Source organism: Struthio camelus, chromosome Z, assembly GCF_040807025.1.
Source record: "Struthio camelus isolate bStrCam1 chromosome Z, bStrCam1.hap1, whole genome shotgun sequence".
NCBI lineage: Eukaryota > Metazoa > Chordata > Aves > Struthioniformes > Struthionidae > Struthio > Struthio camelus.
The window spans coordinates 86259290-86280589 of record NC_090982.1 but is presented as its reverse complement, the minus strand read 5'-3'; the positions used below and the strand labels follow the sequence as shown (position 1 = coordinate 86280589).

The 21300-nt window shown below is 46.5% G+C and overlaps 1 protein-coding gene across 2 annotated transcripts in view; it reads left to right on the top strand.

The window, feature by feature from the left end:
* The window catches only part of LOC138064629 (unconventional myosin-Vb-like), a 135607-nt gene that overhangs the window by 83780 nt on the left and 30527 nt on the right, over nucleotides 1-21300 (top strand). For both annotated transcript variants that reach the window (XM_068928074.1, XM_068928073.1), the window contains exons 18-27: nucleotides 24-135; nucleotides 1349-1560; nucleotides 4008-4164; nucleotides 6022-6261; nucleotides 9737-9976; nucleotides 14378-14462; nucleotides 15734-15882; nucleotides 16555-16674; nucleotides 17713-17850; nucleotides 20405-20467. In XM_068928074.1, coding sequence (XP_068784175.1) covers nucleotides 24-135; nucleotides 1349-1560; nucleotides 4008-4164; nucleotides 6022-6261; nucleotides 9737-9976; nucleotides 14378-14462; nucleotides 15734-15882; nucleotides 16555-16674; nucleotides 17713-17850; nucleotides 20405-20467 — 1516 coding nt within the window. The remainder of the gene's footprint in view (nucleotides 1-23; nucleotides 136-1348; nucleotides 1561-4007; nucleotides 4165-6021; nucleotides 6262-9736; nucleotides 9977-14377; nucleotides 14463-15733; nucleotides 15883-16554; nucleotides 16675-17712; nucleotides 17851-20404; nucleotides 20468-21300) is intronic.

The following is a 21300-nucleotide window of genomic DNA, read 5'->3' as shown; positions in this document are numbered from 1 at the left end:
TTCTGGGTGTGCTTTGCTTTCAGGTGGTCCTACCACGACTTCTTCAATAGGTACCGTGTTCTTATGAAGAAGAGAGACATCTCCAAGAATGACAAGAAGCAGATCTGCCGGACCCTGTTGGAAGACCTCATTAAGGTGAGCTGGGACTGAACCTTTAGTGATAGTTTTTACAGCGCAGAAGTTCATGGCTTTGCTATGATTTGAATCACCCTCCTTTCTCCCACTTCACCTGCTGCTTGTGCAGGTGCTGACTGAGTCAAGGCAGCCAGGGACCTCTTCCAAAATGAGGTAGCCTTACCAGAGGGAATAAGAGGAAGTGAGACATGGCATGAGATCTATGGATTGCAGTCAAGCAGAAAATGCTATTTTATGTGCTACTGAATTCCAGACTTTGCTGTCATGGACCTGAAAAATTGGCCAAATTGGCCATCTCCAGAAAACTCACCCCCGCTACCCCACCACCACCTTTCTGAATTTGACTAGCCATAAGCTGAAGCAGATTTTAGGGGTCCAGCTTTGGATGCTGTGTGCAACGTAATGAATTTTAGTCAAGATCAAGAAACAGAATGGCTAAAAGATGGTTCTGTCCCGCAAGCCAATCCTTAAGTGCCTGTTTGCACAACTAAGAGAAGAATGTACAGTTGCCCTCTCTTGATGCATGGTAACTTTTAATGGCAACTTACATGTAGAAAGCACATCCTTTTGATTGGAACTTTTTCCCCTTATATATTTAAGCAAATAAGAAATGTCTTCCACTTCTTGCTACTCAGACTCGCATGCACTATTTTTAAATTGTGAATGTGTATACAGAGGTTTCTTCTTGGTGTCTTGCTGCTGAGGAGCCCCAAATGTGCAGAGCATTATAGTTAGGTTTTTGATTTCTGATCCCTGTTTTTCTGATGAGATTTCGAGGAATTTACTCGTTTGGGTTCCTTGCCACAAAGGGCCTTTTTCCTATTCCGACTGTTGTCTCCTCAGCAGCAGAGCTGCTTGCGGTCCATATATGCCTCTGCGGACATAAGCCTTAATCTTTTCTAGAAGGAAACCTTTTCTTGAAGTCCCCTGGACTTCCATCGGTCTATAAATAAACACATTCAAAATTTATGTGGAAATTTATGTGGAAAGTAAGCCTGGTTCCTAGTGTCATATTCATAAATGGGTGTACAGAAGCTGAGGTAGGTTGGAGTCTAATCATACCTGCATTACCCTGTGGAAAAGAGTTGTGAACTGAACTGGTGAACTTGATTCAAAATGTTGTTATTTGTATCTACTGAGCAACATACACAGACTGAAGAAAAAAAAAATGTTTGCCTAAATTAAATATAGTTTCCTTTATGCTTTTGAAAAGGATCCAGACAAGTTCCAGTTTGGACGTACCAAGATCTTTTTCCGTGCAGGCCAGGTGGCATATCTGGAGAAACTGCGAGCAGATAAGTTCAGAGCTGCCACAATCATGATTCAGAAGACAGTGCGGGGCTGGCTGCAGAGAGTGAAGTACCAAAGGCTGAAGAGGGCTGCGATAGTAATCCAGCGTTACGCCCGTGGGCACCTGGCTCGCAGGTAGGTCCTAGGGAGGCCTCCAAGGAAGGGCTAGCTGGGAACTCAAGTGGAAAAATTCTTCTGGGCGCTCCGACCCTCAGTCAAGTCTGTCTCATGGGCCTTAAGAAATAATTGGGCGTTTAGTGTGAGAAGCATGAAAATGCTGTGCGCGTGGTCCTCCCTTTTTACCTAGAGGTTTCAGCCCCTGGGAAGGCAAGATGTGTCTTGTGTGTGTAGGCACCATGGTGAAATTTTATGGGCCGAAGTTGGGGCTCACTCCTGGTTCCTCTTTACCAGGGACAAATCGTCTAAATTCTTTGCCTCAGACTGATTTCATGTTTGAATTAGTTTAATTTCTGTGTTCTGAGCCAGGGTAGTAATGCAGCCAGCTAGGTTGCAATCAGATGATTAAAGTACCCTGAGATGTTTGGGTGGAAGTATGTCACCGAACTCCTCTTTTTCTGGGGCTACCTCTGGCAAATGGCACTTGCATCAGGGACTGAGCACTGCACTAATTGGCCTGTGCTCCTGTGCTGCAGAGACTAGATCTGTGCCTCCTCGGTACCCAAGGAGAGTTCTCAGCATTGATTTGCTGTATCCTTTGTAATGAGAGGAATCACTCCACATCACGGGCAGTGGGGTTATTTACAGTACAGAATAATCGAGCAAAGAGATTAACTCTCCGCGTACTGGAATCTCAAGCTTTCTAGCGTTGAACGGCTCCCTGGAGTTTCTGATAGGCTGCCGACACCAGATGTGGGGCAGTAAAGCAATTAACATCTGTTTAGAAGCACTGCTCTGTAATCTGCCGCCCAGTTAGCTCTATACCTGGGCACCATGAGACGCTGCTGTTGAGTTAAGTGTGCACGGCATGACACGGCCAGTACTTCACTCTTTGCTCACTGAAAGCTGATTTCTGTCAGTTAAATCGGGCAGCAGAAGGTGAAGATCTTCCATGTTCCTTCAAAGGTGGCGTCTTTATTTCCTGTAAATCACATTGTATTTTGGAAGTACCTAAGAGATTCTAACAGAAATTGCTGTATGTGTTTCGGTAACGACAGCTGAGTTGTTACAGACTTGGGCTCTGTATTTGCCTTTCCTGGTGTTCCTGGTGATGTCCAAGTGCTCGCCCTGGGAGGGGTACGAGCCAAAAGGAAGAGGCTGGAATTAGATGGGCAGAAACCTCCTGAAACTCTGAATACGTGAGACTGTGGCTCCAGGAGGCAAAGTCCTTGGGACTGCTAAGGTGAAAGCAAGAGCACCTGAGTCACCACAGCTGTGCTCCTGTGGATGTTGCGGGAATGTCCCAGTGAGGAGGGGGCAAGCTCCCTGGAGCATGGGTGGCCAAAGCAGATATTAAAAATGAGACCTGTCTCATGGGCGGACCTGCCTGCAAGGCATACAGAGAAAACTGAGGGCCAAGATGGATATCTTTAGCACTTGTGACTTCAGGAGCTGGGAAAACACCCTTGGAGAAGAAATCTGGCTGCCTGGTCTTCCCCATTCATAGCATTTCCTTGGGACAACTTCTTGCTGCAGTGTTTCCCTGCCACGACTTTTCAGCTCACCCTTTTGTGCTGGTTTCACAGGTGTCACCTGGATAAACTGTTCTCTCCTCTTTTTGGAGACAGAGCATCCCTCCTCCTTGTTAGCAAGCTCTGGTTCAGTGGGTCGTAAGGAGAAACCATCAGAATAGAATATCTAAGCCAATCCGATCTGGCCCTTTTAGTTTTGATATGGTTTTCCCAAAATAAGAAAAAGCTGGGACAAATGTTTATATAATGCTTCATGCTGAGAGCAATAAATGCATCATAAATTCAGAAAAACAAGCTAGTTATCAAATTAACAGGAGGTTTTATGGGCGCTTATTAAGCCGTGTAACAACAAGTTGAACGTGAATTCGGTCCGCGAATGGTAGCACCATGCACGGAGTTGACCATATCCTGCGTTATTTACTGTGTATGAATCACTTGGGGTTCTGCTCTTGAACATTGCCAAACTAGCGCACACCGGTTTAAATGCCAAATCCATTTGCTGCAGCATTTTTACAGAGTGGACTTGCAGTCGGTGGATACCCTGGACGACACTCGCTTGTTATAGCTAGGGAACTCGTGAAGTCAACCTGGATGTTGTTTGGCTCACGTACGTAAGGCTGAGAGTTCAGATGAAGGAAAAAGCTGGAAAATAATTTGTTTTAATGCTACTTAGAAATAACGTGGCGTGTGTTGATTTGTGGTTTCAGTGCCCCCAGGTACCATGGATGTTTCCTGACTGTGTGTGTGTTCCTGTTACTCTAATGACGAATACTGTTAGCTTTTCCTAGCCTTAGTGTTGGGACGATCTATCCTGAACGCTGTCGAGCTGTTTTTGGCCGAAAGGGTTTTCTCTCCGTACAGTTTAACGCTATGACAAAAAGAAGGGGAGATGGAGTTTAGGCTTATTACTAACCTTTTTCCTGTGCTTTGCAGGCTTGCAGAGCACCTGCGGAGAACGCGAGCGGCCACCGTCTTCCAGAAGCAATATCGAATGCTAAGGATCCGCCGGGCTTTCCAGCGGGTCCGCAACGCCACCGTCACCATCCAGGCTTTTGCTCGGGGCATGTTTGTCAGGAGAGTTTATCGCAAGGTAGGACTCTGCGGAGCATCTCTGCGGTAGCGGTGAATAGGAAGAGCCTGTTACCTCTGCTGGCCTAGCACGCTAACGTATTAATCATGGATATTTGATGTTTTACTAAGCCGACTGCCTCCAGTGTTTCTGGAGCGCGCATGTTGACAGCAAACATTGCCATTTAAAGCTGTGCAAGCACCGATGATTTTGTCAGCAGCACCTCCGAGGAGCAGCTAAATGAAGTTAGTCATACAGATGCCAGAAGGCAATTTGGAAATCTGGAAATGTCATTTATCTAACGCATGCTCTACAAAATTTACCTGGCGAACAGAATTTGTATCTGAGCCGTGGTACAGGGGCAGATACCAGTACGACAGGGAGACTGGTAGGGTCTGATTTGGAAGGCAACAGGTCATTTATTGATATACAACCCCTTTTTAATCAATTCTCTCTGTTAGCTTTCTGTGCTAACCCAGGGGCTAAAAGCAAGGAAGCAAAGGTTGGCTGATGATAAGTGATACAGGGAGAGATCATCCCTATAACAAATTGGGAATCGCTTTGGGGAGTCTTCTGTCTGCTGTCCAGATTCAGTTTTGCTTTGATGGGCAACAAATTTTTTGCCTGGTGGATGGTCAGAGGGATACGTGAGGGAGTCGGAGGCATGAGGAGCAGGGAGGGGAGAGCCTGCTCCTGGAGGTGATGGAGGTGGCTTGGACACCTGGTGACCCACCAGAGAGGCGAAGGGTGAAATGGGCTGCCCTGTCCTCAAACAGCGCAGCTAAGAGCTGGGGATTAGGAGCTTGTTCTGCCATTACTTTTTCAGCATCTGGTTTTTAAAGAGGAAGCCTCCGCAGGGGAGGCAGGTGTCCTAGCATAAACTCTCTGAGATTAAAAAACCCAAAATCTTGACAAGGTGAAGATATTGCCTTCAAGCCAGGCCCCTAGAATCTGCAAATGCTTAATCCTGGAGCACCTGGATACGGATGTCGGTTCAAGTCCGTGCCTGGCAACAGCTGCAGGCTGCAGGTATTGCTGCCGGCATCCAGGGTGTGCCCAGAGCCTGCTGGAGGCTTTGCTGCACGGCTGGAAGAGGCCCCCGAGGAAATACAGTAGGGTTGCTTCTCGGTCTGTGGGCATCTCTAGCTTTCTCCATCTATAGGACTGCCAAGGCTGAAGATAGTATTGTAAGCTCACTTTATTCTAAATTAAAATTTGCAAGCGCAGACAAAGCCATGGGGTGAAACAAAAGATTTATGAGGAGAAACCGATGTGCTGCCTTTTATGGCAGTAAATTAAAGCCCTGACCCAAGCTAGTAACAGTAAGCTGTCCTGTAAGCTTTAAATCCCCCTAGTATTTTTTTCCTCATAATTTACTGCAGCACAGATCCGCATGGAAAGTTATTAGCAACATGCTGTTTGTCTCTCTAAAATGTGAGTCTTTAGTTTGAGAGAAGAGAATTGGACTGCCACCTTCTGAAAAGGTTACTGGAAATTCAGGGGAGAAATACGATGCAAAAGTGACAGGAGCTTCACGAAACTGAACGAGGTATGAGTTTGTAGAAATCCAATCCTGCAGGAGAACTGGATGCAGACAATAGCGAGAACACTGCAGGAATCTGTTTGAAGGTTGTCCAGATGATAAGAAAACCCACCAGGGCAGCGTTTATCTGCAGCAGTAATTATCTTAATGCAGGCATGGAAGAGTACTCAAAACATCAAACCCTGTTCTGATGTGAGTTATGTCTGATGCTAAGGCTTCGGGAAGCGTGGGAGTGTTACGCGGGACGCTGCCACGTCACAGCAATACCAGGCTGCCATTACCTTTACGGAGGACTTTACTCTCCTGATCGCCCTGTCTCTGCCCGTGTTTTATAGATGCTTGTAGAGCACAAAGCAACCATCATCCAGAAGTACCTTCGCACCTGGCTGGCCCGTACTCGCTTCCTCCGCATCAGGAGTGCCACCATTGTCCTGCAGTGCTACTACCGGCGCATGAAGGCCCGACAGGAGCTGAAGGCCCTGAAGATCGAGGCCCGCTCAGCGCAGCACCTGAAGAAACTCAACATTGGCATGGAGAACAAGGTTGTCCAGCTTCAAAGGAAGATTGATGAGCAGGTATGTCCTGAGCTGCGCGGGGACAAGTGTGGACCTACTTCTGGGTCATGTGGGTCTTGGGTCTCCACCTTGCTCTCTGAAGAGCTTGCTCAGGAAGCTGTAAAGATGTCTAGTTTGCATTATAATCGATACTATTCAGACTTGATGATTGATTTGCACCACTAACATGGCATGGGAGCAGGCAATACCTACTTTGCTGTGCTCGTGTGCTGACCCAAATTTTGTGCTCTACAAACTCCTGGGGTGCAGAGCATCTGCCCCAGTCCAGGGTACTGATCCATATGTCTTCTGGGTCATTTTACCTGGAAAGTAGTGAATAAATTATCTAAACACTCACTTTACAAAGCAATTTGAGTTCGTGTTATTAGATATGATAACTCTTTTTCAGTAAGAACCGTGACGAAGGATGAGATGGTGCGGTGCAAGTGATAGATGCCTGTGTGGCTGACTTGGTGGTTTTAGTGAGACAGCCTTATCACGAAAAAGAGGCCCTTCATCCGATGCCACTTGTCATTACGGAGCTGCAGAACGGTAGTTTGATTACACGCTTCTTAGCAGGAGGGTTTTGGTTCAAGGTTTTCCCACCTACTGACATAACAGTGTGCAAGTTACTCTAATAAATGGCCTCTCTGTTGTCTGCCTAGCTTCACAGTGCTGTACAGGGATTTCAGGGAGGAGTACAAGAAATACTCAGGAGTGTCCAGTTCTGTCCACTAATATCAGTGGGGAAATTCATATTCAGGTATAACCTTCTCTTGCCTGCAAAAGTAGAGTTTAAACTCTAGTTCTCTTTAAGTCAGGATACTTATCTGTAGTGCCAGTTACTAGTAATTACAATTGATCGTTCTGCTTGGGATGTGTCAGGAGCAACTCCTATACATCGTGTAAGATGTAAGCCCTCGTATAAGCCATTTACTGCCAGGAAAAGTGTGGAGGGGGAACGATAAAGAAGAAACAATCTCTGGTTAATTTTGGCTTGGTTAATTCCTGTGTTGGATCCTGAAAGCAGGAGAAGGGTTTACTTTCGGAGAAAAAGACACTGTGAGCTTTTAAACAGGGAGAAAGAAGGGGCTGGAGGTTTTGCCTTGATCTCCCTGAATCTCTCTGAAGATCGTTTTGCAGGGGTTACTTTGATGCTTTCTGTATAACTTTTGCAGGGAAGAATTACTGTGCTCTAACACTCATTATAGTCTGTCCAGCGAGCTATTTTTAACCGCCGTTTCAGGAATGACAGCTTCCCCGGGATGCTTTGGAAGTGCTAATGAGCCTCCCAAGCTCGGGTCCACTACAATCTCTTTTCAGTACGCTGGATTTTCTGGCAGCAGCGAGTTTGTTGCATCATGTTTTCCCTGAAGTATCCCGATTTCAGTCCTTGCTAATCTATAAAAATGCCCATTAACTTTTAAGAAAGAAAATTGCAGGTGAGCTGGAGAGCTGCAGTTGTATCCTTATCTGACTAGCTGTGCCAGAACATGTTTTTATTTCTGCTACTTTAGGTCATGCATGAATAGATATATGCAATACTCTGTGTGCCCTGAGGAAGAGAAGACTTTTTTTTTTTTTTTAAAACATTCAAACCTATTATTGTGCGTTAGCTGCAGCTTATAAACTCTAGCGGCCACAATGCTGTTTAATTTGGGCCTATTTAACTTAGTTTCTAAATCAGGTGGTGACACTTCTGGAGGTCACGCAGAGAGCGGCCGGAAGGCTTTATGTCGCTTTGTCTCTACCCAAAAAGGAGCATGGGGGTGGCGGGGAAGAGGGGCTGGAGCAGGCAGAGGAGATCAGACTGTGACAGAAGAAACCCTCTGAGCTGCCTTGGGGATCTAAAGGAGAATCATCTGGCTGCACGGAGAGGGCTTCGGTATCCACCACCTTCCCTTGCTCTTATACAAGGTTGCTCTTGTCTGGAAGACTCCGTATAGACTTAGAAGGTGAAATTTTCTATTTTCATATTTTTGAGTTTTTTTTCTTATTTCTTCCCTTCACCAGGCTGTAAAGTTCCTTCAAACCTGAGCTGAACTGGAGCCAGTGGGGACCTTTGACTCTATAGGGACAGATCATGCTTTCTCTTCTTGTGTCCTAGTTTTTATTCTTGCTTATTTGACTCCAGTGAACATCTCTACAGAGGAAGAGGTGGTAGCTCCACATCTATTACTTTGCCCCTTGGGCTGCTTGCCCCTCACCAGTCAAAAATTGTAACTCAGGGCTTTGCTGGTCCATTGGATTTTTTAAACGATGCATTTGTGATGTATCTTTTTTTTTTTTTTTAACCTTTTGTCTTCTGATTTCTTCACCTCAAGTTTTTCTTACTCACCGCGTGAACTACAAACTTAGTAAAGGCAGCAGTAGTTTCCCATGTGGTGGTCTGGCTCTGGTGGCTAAAGCTCAGAGAAACAACAACGTGCTAGATTGCAGATCGCCCGTATTGTGTCATCTTGCCAGGGCACTGGTGTGTCTTGCTTGTCTCTTGCTAAATGTTTTCTGGCAAAACCAGGAAAGAACCAAACTGGCACTTCTGACGCTTACGTGAAGTGCACCCTGGAAAAAAGCCATTTCTGAAAAGGAAAACCTCTCAGGTGGTTTGCATAGCAGTTGGCAAAAGCACAAGTCTTTAAGCTATGTTGAGACCTTTCAGAAAGCAAAGCATGAAAACCAAATTGTTCTGTCTTTTTTAATTTCAAAATGATTCTTCTTCCCCCATCAGTACCTACCTAATGTTAGCAAAGAGACTTGGTGGGTTTTGTACTGAAGCTCATGGTCTGCTGTGACTTCTCAGGGGAACATGGGCACAGTCTTCTCTGTGGCTGACTAATAATAATGATATTTTATTAATCACAACGTGATTCTCATTGGCTTTGGTTCGAACTGCAGAAATCAACTAGGACTGCTGAATTTTCAGGTCTCAGTGCTTGGGAAAAAAAATCATTGCTAAGTGCTTAAAAAAGAAAATCTGAGCAAATGAAAAGGCTTTATATTGAACTGGCACATCCTGGAGGTATGACTGAACGCTGGGGTCGGAGGGAGCTCTTTGTGCACCAGCCTGCAATTATGTTACAGCTCATTGTCGCAGCGGGTTCCTGCAGGCATGAGAATTGGGAATAAAAGGATAAAGAGCACACTGAAGTATTGCAAACCAATTGCATTCAGCAGCACTGTTTGGAAGCAGTGATAAAAGCGTAGCTTGTTGTTTTCCTTACAAGCACCAACAAACATTGTTTGCTTTTGCTTCCAGTTTAACATCAAATTAACAAACGCCTGTATAATTGCTACAGAAATATTGTTGAGCTTTTTTCGGAGGTTTGAAATTGTTTCTTAGCCTTGTCAGCTTTAGTAGCATACACGTGGGGATGTTTTGTTATCTGATGTTTGTTCCCCATAGTGCTCTGCGATGTTTGGCTGTTACTTTTGCAGTGCACGCCCTGGTCTTGCTCACGGTCTCGTTTACTTCTTTTTTTGGCGCGTCGGCCTGCAGAGCAAGGAGTACAAACTTCTGAACGAGCAACTCTCCGCGCTCACCTCTGCCCATACGTCTGAAGTGGAAAAGCTGAAGAAGGAACTGGAGCAATATCAGCAGTGCCATCGGGGTGATGGGAACCAACTCGTTAGCTTGCAAGAAGAGACGGAAAGCCTCCGCCTGGAGCTTGAGAAAGCCCATGGTGAGAGGAAGGTGGTGGAAGACAGCTACGTGAAGGAGAAGGACCTGCTCAAAAAGGTACCTGTCACCTCTCATTGTGAGGAGGTCTTTTCCAGACGGACGTGCTGCTGAAAGCTCTCCCTTCATAAGTCTGAAGGGCAGAGACTTGATTTCTGTCTTTTAAATTTTAAAATTTTTTTTCACTGAATGCCCTTAGAACATGCCTTTTAACTGGGAAGCCTTGGTTTTGGCAAGTCACGGGACAGCAAGGGTACCTGAAGCAGTGGCTGTGTCGTGCTGCCTGAAGCGTGCCCCATCTTGCTGCCTTTTGCATGGCCAGCCATGAAGCAACTCCTCAGCCCCAGCTCCGTTTGAAATAACAGTGCTTAGTAACCACAGGTCTGCCAGACCTTAGCAATCTCCATCCACCCCGTGCAGACACGGGGATTCCTCATGGTGTGCTTAATGCAAAAATTGGAGATCGCTTCCATAGATGTTGTAAACTGTAGGCAGATGCTGCTTCCTGGCCCCGGCCGGGTGTGCTGAAGGTGCAGAAGGGCTCAATTTCTGCCGTTTTGTCCACAGCGGCTCCAAGTGGGCAGCTAGCAGCTGGGGGAACAGGTACGTGCAGGGTCTGAGCTGCTCTGGGACCAGCTCTGAGACAGTAGTCAGCAGCCGACAAGGCCACTCGTTGCAAGCCTCCAGAGGGTTGGAGGCTGTGATGTGGAGCAGAAGGGTTTTTTTTCCTCTCTTTTGTGCAAATTCATAAGCTTTCTGCAACTGTTGAGGTTGGAGTGGCCAAATGCCACCGCTGTTGTACAGCAGAAGCGTTCAAGTGGGAGAAGGAGCCCCAGAGCATGCAGGCTTTTAGCAAAGAAGTCAGATTTCCCCCTGCGTTCCTTCCCCTGGTCAAGTTTGTCCTGGATAACCTTTACACCCACACTCACAACCTAAGGCACAGCTTCGATTTATTGCTGCAAATGCTTGCAAGTGCTCAGGTTAAACGAGCGATCCTTCCTCGTTGGCCTTGGTGAGTTTATGCTGCTGTTGGAGAGGACTTGTATCTAGCAGAAAAGCCCCACCAAGCTGAGGAAGCTATTTTGCCATTGCTAGTCCAGAGTAGTGCTTTGTGCATGTGACACCCTGAAGAAGAGTCACTTTTGGGGCAGGAGTCTGGAGTTAGCTGTGTCTTTATTATTCTGTGGAACCGTGGGATGGGGAGCTCCTGCAGACCGCTGGGCTCAGCAGCACCTCTCTTGGGCGGCCCCCGGCCGGAGGGGCTGGGTGACTAGCTGTGCGAAATGAGCGGCCAGATGATTTCATCTGAGCAAGCAGCACCACTGAAACGTGGTTTTGTATGTTCTTCTCGAAAAGGTGTTTAGCCTGTAGGTATGTTGTGTCTTGGCCAGATCCGTCCAAGCTGTCAGAGAAGCAGCTATTCTGGTTTTTGGTGTCTGTGCTTAGGCACTGCACTTGCAGAGAGATTAAAAAAATCAGTGATTTGGGTTTTTGTTTTGTTTTGTTTCGTTTTGCAAAACCAAACTAGCAGACCCGTTTTGGTGCAGGGCACGCTTCGTTAGCTAGCTGCAGTGCTGGCCATTAGAGTCTGAAAGGATGCTTTATTTTCAAGGTAATGCGGCCAGGGAAAAACTGCCTCTCGTTTTTGCTCTTGATTGCAAATCCCCTTCGAGTACTTAAAATAAAGGTTGATTTAATGGCTGCTGAATGCTCTCTAAAAGCACAAAAACAAAGCAATAGCTTCCCCTTGCTTTGGAAGTGCCTACAGCAGAGCAAATATTATCTACTTTCCTTTGACAATAAATGGCTTAATTAGAAATAGAAACAACTGCTATACTTTTATACAGAGTAGTGTAGACTCTGACTTCTGACATTAGCTTTCACTTATTCCCTTCGGTCCCTTGGCCCAGGGACAACAAGGAAGACTGGAACACTTCTTCGCTGCCCCGTCACCCCCGTCTGGCCTCTTTGAAGGTTGTTCACCTTGAGACGCAGCTAGGGAAACATTGGAACGGTTGCTGTAAACGTTTTTTTACTGTCAAATTTTTTTTTTTTTTGGATGTAAAAATTGGGTTTTAAGCCAAAAATGTACTGGAAATGGCTAGGAAATGGGGAGGCTTTGCAGGCTCTGAGCTAACTTTGCTACCAAAAAAAAAAAGCCCTTTAATCTTCTGGCTTTTCACTCTGTCACCCTCATTCTAGACTAACTCTTCCAATTCTGTATTAAGATCAAAATTAAAGCATCTGATAGGGATGAATACCAACCGTTTTTCTTAGGGCTCTCAGTAGTACCTGAGCCCCTCATTTGGTGAGTCAGAATGATTCAAAATCTGGCCAAGAATTTTAAGGGAAAATCCTAACTACCAGCATGTTTCCTCCCGAGATTAGGGATGGATTGGAGCTGAATTTCACAAGCCATTGATGCCAACGGAAGCATTTAATAAGGGCTGAAGTCCTTAAGCGCTCAGCGTTTAACATCTCCCCTAGGAATTTGTTAAAGTGGGAGCCTCTCCGTGGCTGCTGTTGCATTTGGAGCACCTTCAGAAACTGGCCTCCCATAGATGCCTTTCCCGAAAGCAGGCCACGGAATATGAAAGGCACCAATGTGAGAAGCACATTTTTAAACCTGAGAATAATTGTTACGGATTGTTCCAAGTCTTTCAAATCTAAAATGTCCTTCCAGCCTGGTTGAAAATACTCCAGATTTTTATCCAGTTTCATTTTCCAGCTGGTCCTCCCTTTGCCTTGTGGGCAGAAGAGTTCATTCATAGCACTTTCTCCATTAAAGAGCCCTTATAATATAACCCCATCAGCACTAATCTTTGCTCTGATGGGATAAGCAAGGTGAGCTCCTCGCTGCCTCATTGCAATTCAGGTCACCGTTAACATCTGTATCGTTTGCAATTCTCGATAAATACCTTGATTTGAGCTTGCTCGCCTGCAAGACTGAAGCCTGTGCTGGGAATGCATGCCAGCTAGGCAGCCTATGTCATTTATTTTGTGGCGACAGCAAATTATTATTCCTGGAGAGTGAACGCCGGTGTGAACAGGGTTGTTTATCTCTGGCATCTTGAGAGTCTTCTCTTTTGCGTAGCTGTTTGCTACGCTGGCGGCAAGACGCGGCGAGGCGGACGTGGAGAGCGACCTGACGCTGGGACTGGGTAGCCGTTTGCTCCCGTGCGTGACGGCAGCAGGAATCATTGTGCTTAACCACAGCAACGTGTTTCGCTTTATAACGCGAGGCTGTTGTGTTGCAGCTTGTTCAAAACAATACCGTTGGACGCATCAAAATTCCTGAGGATGGGCAAAATTACAGGATAGGCTGCTATCAGCTTCAGTATTTGTGTGGCGTGACGAGTAGCCTTGCTTTCCTTCATTTTAAATAAAAAGCTAGTTTTAAAAAAAAAAAAAAGCACTATTTAGTAGAACTCACTTCCTGCTGTTATTAATTTTTGCTGGGCAATTACTGGTGTTCGTAACTGAGGTACATGTTTCTCTTGTAGCCCCAAGGCCCCAGGCCAAGCCGTGCCTTACCCTGCTGGGGGTTTTGGAGTAGTACCAAGGAGCCTTGTGTTAAAGTGACTGTATTCTTGTGGCATGAAGGGGGTACGAAACACACAAAGTTACAAAAAGCTTGAAATCCTTAGCATTAGGTTTCCAAGGTGCTCACATGCACTGTGTCCCTCTTAAGTAGTTAAGTGACATGTTGCTTGCAGCAGTCAACAGATTTTCCATTCACCCCAGACATCTCCCTGTTCCTCTTAATTTTACTTTATCCGACCGGGAGGTGCGAGGAGTCCTAGCTCTCCTCTTAGCTTAAATCCTGCCGCTTTTATTCTTCTTGGCATAAAGCTGCATTTATTTCCCCCGGCGCCCCTTTCCCGTGGGGTCTCTCTCCACCGCATGCGTGCGACCTCCTCAGCACCTTGCTGTCACCTCCTCGAATTCTGCAAATCCTGCAGCTGCGGTGCTAACACCTCCAAGGGCTTGCAGGTGCTTGGCGAATGACTGTTCGAGTCAGCAAATTCACGCAAGGAAATATGTGGCAAGAAACTTTTTCCCTTTCCCGGCGTAAGTCGGTGCTACGACTTGAAGAGGGCGATAAGACCTGCTGGGGAGTGGGGACGAAGCTCTGACTTGACGGCCTGGGCGGCTGTAGGAGTTTCACTCCTACAGACCGTGCTTGCCGAGTCTGGCCGTTCCGTTTTTGTGGTTTTTTTTAAGCTTCTGCAGGAAATGTTGATATAAGGGAGAGGAAAAGAAGAGTTTGACTCCGTTGTTGCAGCGGAGTTGGCATGAACTTCAACTCCTGATGTGCAAAGAATACCTAAACAGCAAAGAAAACCTGAAAAAAAAAAAAAAACTTCCCGTCTTTGGCCAGGTGAAATTTCATCAGTGTAAAGAGGCTCTGCCCTCGGGCCGGCCGCGTTGCCAGCAGTAACGTCCTGCCTTGTTTTGCAGCGCATATCGGACCTGGAGGAGGAGAACGCGCTCCTGAAGCGGGAGAAAGAGGAGCTTAACCACAAGATCCTGTGTCAATCCCAAGGTAAGAAAAAAGGGCTGATGGCTTTATAACGGCGAGAAGCCCACAGAGAAAACAATCTGGGCGAATCCCCAGCTGCCGAGGGAGCTCTCATGCGTGCATCGAGCTTTTTAACCATCCTGGCAGCTTTCGTGTCGTTGCAGGATTTCAGAGAGCGTTGTCCGTTATCCTGTGGATATACTTGTCATAGCTCTGTGGTGCTAGCCCTCAGTGCTTGCCCTCAGCCTGGTGTAAAGGAAAGAAAACAAAATGTAAAAAAATGAATACATATTGGCTTTTAGGTGCATTTAGAAAGTCGTATTCAGAGTTAAGCACAGTGACGAACGATGAAGCTTTCCAGTGTGTCTGTGACCTGCATGAGCACAGACAAACCTCATCACCTGCTGCACCCACAGCTTCAGACGGATGCCTAAAATGGAGCGCTCCTAACACACCTGACACTTCTCTTGTTTTGTTTGTTCCCCAATTACCACAATTTTGGCAGTTCCTGTAGGTGAAGTTGAGGGGGGCCTGCTGACCCCTTAGCTGGGTCGAATAGCAGGGTATCTGGTCTTGCCGTGCTTTGCCAAACTCTCGTCCTCATCATTGCAGCTTGTTTTGTTCGGCAGTTAAACAGGTCTCTCTGGGTTGCAGTATTAACTGAATTACTGAAACGTTGTGGGTTAGAAGTTTTCCTGGGCCACATTGGTGGTCCGGTTACCACTCGTTCCTGCTCTCTGCGAGGATGCTTTCGGAGCATCAGAAGGGGAATCTCTCCATGAAAGAAATTTATTTGCACGTAAAATAATTTCAACCACCACACCCTTGCAGTAGTCAAGGGTTGACATTTGTGCGCGAAAGAGATGTTGCTGCTGAGCTGGTCCTTTGTTAGTTCTAGTGGTGGTGGTGGCGGCGGGGCATCTGTGAGAAAAGTCTTAAAATACAGTGAATACCCAAGGCACTTCTGAAACATGAGTGTATTTCCATCCTGTACTGCTCTTACTCATGAGTGGGTTTGTGGCCGGCCTGGGAGCGTACAAGAGCTGCTTTGTAGGTGCTGGAGATTTTTCTTTAACTCAACTGGGAGAGGGTTGTGCTCTCAGAGCAGAAGAGCTGGGGCTCTTCCAAACGGCAGGCAGAAAGAGCTGGATTATAATAGTCTCTAAATACGAGAGGAAGGTTATGTGCATTTTCAAGATTCTTGGCAGAGAACATTTTGTGACTTAGTGTTATTGCACATATGCGCATTCAGGGTTGAAGATTACGATTTACTGTTGCTGTTTCTTATTTTAAAGATGGATTTGCACAAAATACGGTTGAGGAAAATCTCCAGATGAAGAAAGAGCTGGAAGAAGAGCGATCTCGTTACCAGAACCTGGTAAAAGAATATTCGAGGCTGGAGCAGAGATACGACAATCTGAGGGATGAAATTACTATTATAAAGGTAACAGAAGTCCTGAAGTGTTCCTTGTTCTGTCCTCTCCTGGTCATGATGTTGACAGAGGGATAACGTGGCTCCCTAATCCTCAAAATACTTGATAGAACTGACATTATTGGGCAGTTTGTGCTTCATGTTGCTAAGACTGAAGGTCTATGCTGAAGCCAAAGCACCCGCGCTCCTTGGAAAAGGACACTGATCTTGCCAGCCTCTCTGTTTACGGTGTAGAGATTTCCGTGCATCTCGGCAAAAGCTGGCTCATGGTTTTTATGGGTTTTTTGTTTGTTGGTTTCGGTGATGCTGACATGCCAAGTGGGTGTTGAATTAAAGAAAATCTTGACTTCCAAATTTCAAAAGTTTAAGTCTTTACATTCAGCTCTGCTACAGTTTTAGAAGAATTATTGAAAATTATGCAATAATTAAAGAATGCTCCTGATTAGCTGGAAGGCTGAGCGTTTGGAGGAAACCCCTTAGGGTACCGCAGAGAGCAGAAATCTTGCGCTCAGATTTGCACGTTCACGCTTCACCGGCCTCTGGTGTCCTGAACAACCTTTAATTCATGCAGAATACTTAAACTGAGCTTCTGTATCGTTTGACATTTTATTTTAAAGGATTTTATTTTAAAATATTCCCTTCCTAAAGCGCTGAATGTGTTTTGTATCTGCATCCCTTTGACAGCAAGCTCCGGGGCACAGGAGAAACCCGTCCAACCAAAGCAGTTTGGAGTCTGACTCCAATTACCCGTCGATATCGACCTCCGAGCTAGGGGACACTGAGGATGCAATTCAGCAAGTGGAGGTAGGGTGACTTGGGCAGATCTCTCCTGGTTTTGGGAACCAAGTGGCACAGGTCTCGCTCCGCAGGGAGCACGTGGGAGGAACGCAGCCTGGAGCCCAGCGACACCAGGGAAATTGCTTTTGCGCTGCAGAAATATCTTGCTAATTGCTCTTGAGGGATTGTAAGGTGGCAGCGCTGCAGCAAATGCTTGCTGGCTTGTGGGGTCAGACTTAAATAGGGCCCTAAAAATAATAAAATGCTGTGTTGTGCCCATGCCAGCTTAAAGGCTGAGGAATATGCACCAAAGCTGTAAGCGTTGTTACCGTTAGTTATTACTAGCACTCACGGTAATGTCAATATAGTGATTCTCCTCCACCAGGATTACAAAGTTCGTTTCCCTTTGCCCTGAGCGTTTTCATTCCATTTCGTCTTTACAAATACTTTGCTGGCTGGTGCAGTCGCTGTAATCAACGCTCCCTCAATGTAGAAAAGAACGTCCTAAATTATTCTATCAAGAATAATTTATCAAGAAGTCCTGGGGAAAAGGAGAGAGATTTTGCTTATGTGTGAATAGGCTGCTTTTTTAAACTCCACTTTCGTGACTTAAGAGCATGCAAAGTGCGGACGAGGGATGAGCGTTCCTGGGGTCTGCCCTCCCACTGGCAGGGCTCTACTTTGTTTGAAATACTAAAAGTGCCAATTAAAAAAAAACCCAATAAATGACAGGCTGAGATTCAAAGCCTCTTACAAATATATGTAGCTTGGAGAAATCGGTAACTTGCCGTAAATGGTTACGGATAAGGTGAGCTCAGAGCTGTTATCTGCTGTCTGGTTCTGTGCTGTTAAAACTACAAGTCCCTCGCAATGAACTCACAGCAGATCGGCCTAAAACAGGCGAAAGAGAGCACTGCAGTGCCTGCAGCGTGAACACCTTCTGGAGTTGGCTGCCACAGAAAGGCTGCGGAGGCAGGTGGTAGGGAAATGTGTCCCCAGTATTGTGTGCGGTTGTTAAATTCCACCGTGGTCTTCCCTGTTTTCCCCTGCCCTGTTCTGTCCCAGGAGGCTGGGATGGAGAAAGCAGCCATGGACATGACGCTCTTCCTCAAGCTGCAGAAGCGAGTGAGAGAGCTCGAGCAGGAGAGGAAGAAACTGCAAACCCAGCTGGAGAAAAAGGAGCAGGAAGGCAAGAAAGCCCAGGTAAGAGATGTCTTTGCGTTGATGCTGATATTTCACGCTTGTAATTGGCTTCCCTTGGCAGCCTGAGGACACGTGGTGTAGGAATTCAGGTTTGAGTGATGAGTTCCAGTTAAGGGGCAGTAGATCCATCAGGGAGATGGGGAGAAACCTTTCTGGCAGCTAAGGACAGCAGGACGGTGGAACAGGGGAGGAAGAACCCATGTTATCCCTCGGCAGCTATGTCAGAGCAGCTCTGTGAGGAGTTTTTGGTGCTCCTTCTCCTACTTGGAGGCTCAAAGGGGGAATGTCCTGATGCCAGTGCTCCACCGTCCCTCGTGCAGCTCTGGATGCGTTGGCTCATGTGAACTGCTCGGTCTCCTCCAACTCATACTTGCATCCTCCCTGCCTTAAGGTGCAAATAAAAAGGAGGCTTTATGTAGCTCTCCAACTTGGCCTTTGGGAAAGCCTCTCTTCCATTGATTTTTAGAGGAAATCAGCCAGGTAAGTTGGATGTCTAGTGTCTGAGAGTGTGGAAATCCTCTTAGGATGGATTAACATCACTGTAGGATCTCTCAGTCTCCTTGCTATGACATAGACATCCCCAGAAAAGTGGTTGTGTTCTTTCCAAATACATACATCATCCTGCTAGGCATGAATAGGGAATAACACTTGATTGCCACCTCTTTCCTCACCAAAAACAATGTATTTGAAATCAGTGAAACAGAAAATCAATTTTGGAGTGTTTTATCCTGCCGGAGGTGTAATTGGCCCTGCGCTGATCCTGTTTACTTGCCCCATGCGAAATCTTAACAGTGAGCTGAGTTTCTCTAGCTGAGACCAGAGAGAGGAAAGGGACCTTGAGCAGCAGTGCTTGCTGCAACCTTACGAACGCGAGACCGAAATCTGATGGACTCAGATACAGCCGTTTGGCTAGAATAAGCCTAGGGGCGTGTTAGTGGTCGGCAGCCATGTAAACAAAGGCCCTGGTTATCAGTTGTGTCCAACAGCCCTCCCTTTCTGTGGATTTTGGTTGTGAAAGCCTTATTTTGCAGGCCTACCTGTAGTTTCTGCAGAGTGTCTTTCGTTTTCCCTGCATGGCATGAGCTGATGAGCACTTTGCAGGCACGTCAGTCAGGCTTGTGTCCTCAGCTTGGTATGTTTATGCAATCTATGTGACGTTTTTCCCCAGTGATGATTGTATAGGAATGTAGCCTAAACAAGGCTACCGCAAATGAGAAGTAGCGAGATAGCTGTTACCAGCATGCATTCTTCCTGTCGCGGAGGGGATCTTCCTTGGATATATTCTTTCTCCTTTGGGAAAAAAAGATTTTCCTACTTTTTGGATGGTTTGCCCAAAAGTCATTTTAAAAAACCCGTATCACCGATTGCCCAGCAGTAACTGAGAGGCAGGAGTTGGTCCAGCCTTGGAACCGGAATCTGCACGCGGGCTGCCACGGCTGCCACAGCCTAATGTTTGGCGTCGGGGGGGGGCTTTTCGTGGCAGTTCTTGTGCATATTTTTTCCCCCACCATCTGCAACTGGAGGTTTGTGGCTGGTTCACCGGCCGACATGCTACATGGAGACAGTGGCCTGTGGGGAGATAGAGCAACGCTCTGAAGTGGCAGCACCACGCATGTGGTATCACGGAGCAGCAAAGGCCTTTGTGTATGAAATGCTGTCGCTCCGGGCTTCATAATTAAAATACCTGGGGCTTTCACTTGGGTTGTTAGGTAATTATTCTTTTTCTCTTCAGCATGGAATCTATTGATAGATGCAATAAGAGACTCAACTAAATCATCATCCGTGATGGCTTACTTGCATGACCAGATATTTATATTGATCGTTGCTAGCAATTTGCAGAAAATACATGAAATAAGAAACTTCCCTAGTCTCCCAGGCTATGGAGCCTGATAATAAAAACAAACAAATAAGGTTCCTATCAGTGTGTTGAAGATTGTTCCCCTAATGACTGCACTTCTTTGAAAGCTACAATAAGCCACAGTCCTTAAGGCATTAACAAGAGATTAAACCATTTCTCCTGAAGTCTTTCCCCAGATTTCATCTAGGTGGAGCTTGTATGAGAATAACTCAAGGCTTTATTCGTTGCTTGTTGTACTTCCACGGGTAGCGCAAGTTACAGGTCTACCTTTAGGTATCTAAATCTAGATGTTTGATTCTGTTAGGGAAGGAGGGAGCCTTCCTCTTTTGTTTAACAGGGAGAAAAAGCTGCCACCGCCCCTCCACAAAAGGAGCCCTGAGGAGCTACATGGCCCTTGTGTCCTTTCTGCTTTTTTTGCATGTGATCCTGGCCCTGCTTTAGGACATCAGAAGTGATGTTACACTGAATTTACTGTGGTTTGAGTCAAGCTGCCACAGCAGAAGTCGGGTTGGGACTGGATTTATTACTTTTGTGACAGAGACGTGATTTAGGAGAAGGATGCTACTTGGATCAGGAACTCTAGTGAATGCCAGTTCATAATAGGTTATTTGCTCGGCCCGCAGGGGAACTGGTCAGCCAACGTGTCAGTTCCTCAGGCTGCTCTCAGACATGAGTTTGTCTTTTTAATCCTCACAGGTAATTGAAACAAAGACTGAAATGGCTTCAGACAGTGAAGATTTTGCATACAACAGCCTGAAGGTGAGGAACGCGTACGTAGCGCTGTCACCTTTCACCTGGGTTCTAACAACCCACCGGATTACCTGACAGTGGTAATTAATCGAACCCTCCTGTGCCTGGGTCTGTCAGTTGGGGACTGTAGCCGTGCGGCGGTGCGAAAGCATGCCATAGCTCTCCTGCAGCCCCCTGCCCTTGGGGGGCGACCACTGGTGTTTCTCTTTCGGGCAACGTCTGTTCTGCTGCTCTACCTGTTTCAGAGGCACCCGCAGAGCCTACGTGCGGTGAAAGGGTGTGTGTCCACTTCACCTGTCCCGACTATGACTCTGCTTTTGCCCAGTGGAAAACTTTGGGTTTTCCTTAATACAGCTCTACTGGTCTCGGCAGCCTGCCCAGCCATAGTTGCAAATTCTTGCAGCTGAAGCCCAAGGCGTGTTTTGTTCCAGGCTTGACCTCTCCACTGCTTGTCCACTTTCCTTGGGTTTCCAACGTGCCGGGCTGTGTTGGCCTCTTGGGAGGAAAACTCGACCTGCCTCTTCGCCGACTCTGCCATCTGGATCCTCCTCTTCTGGAGGAGGCGGGTGGTTCTCTGACTCTGTACCCAAATGCTTCTGGTCTTCACTCTTAGGTGGATCGTTATGCCCTGCTCATCTTTGGAGAACCAGTTTCTGGGATTGCCTTTCTGTAAGGGTTTCTTTTTTTTTTAGTGCAGACCTAAATGTCAGATCCCTGTCCCTTTAAATACAGCTGAGAAATCCCGGGGGACATGCGTTACCCAGAATAACGTCATACTGAACCAGCTAACAGTAATAATACCCGTTTTTACCATCTGCGTTATCTCCTCCTAAGGAAATGGA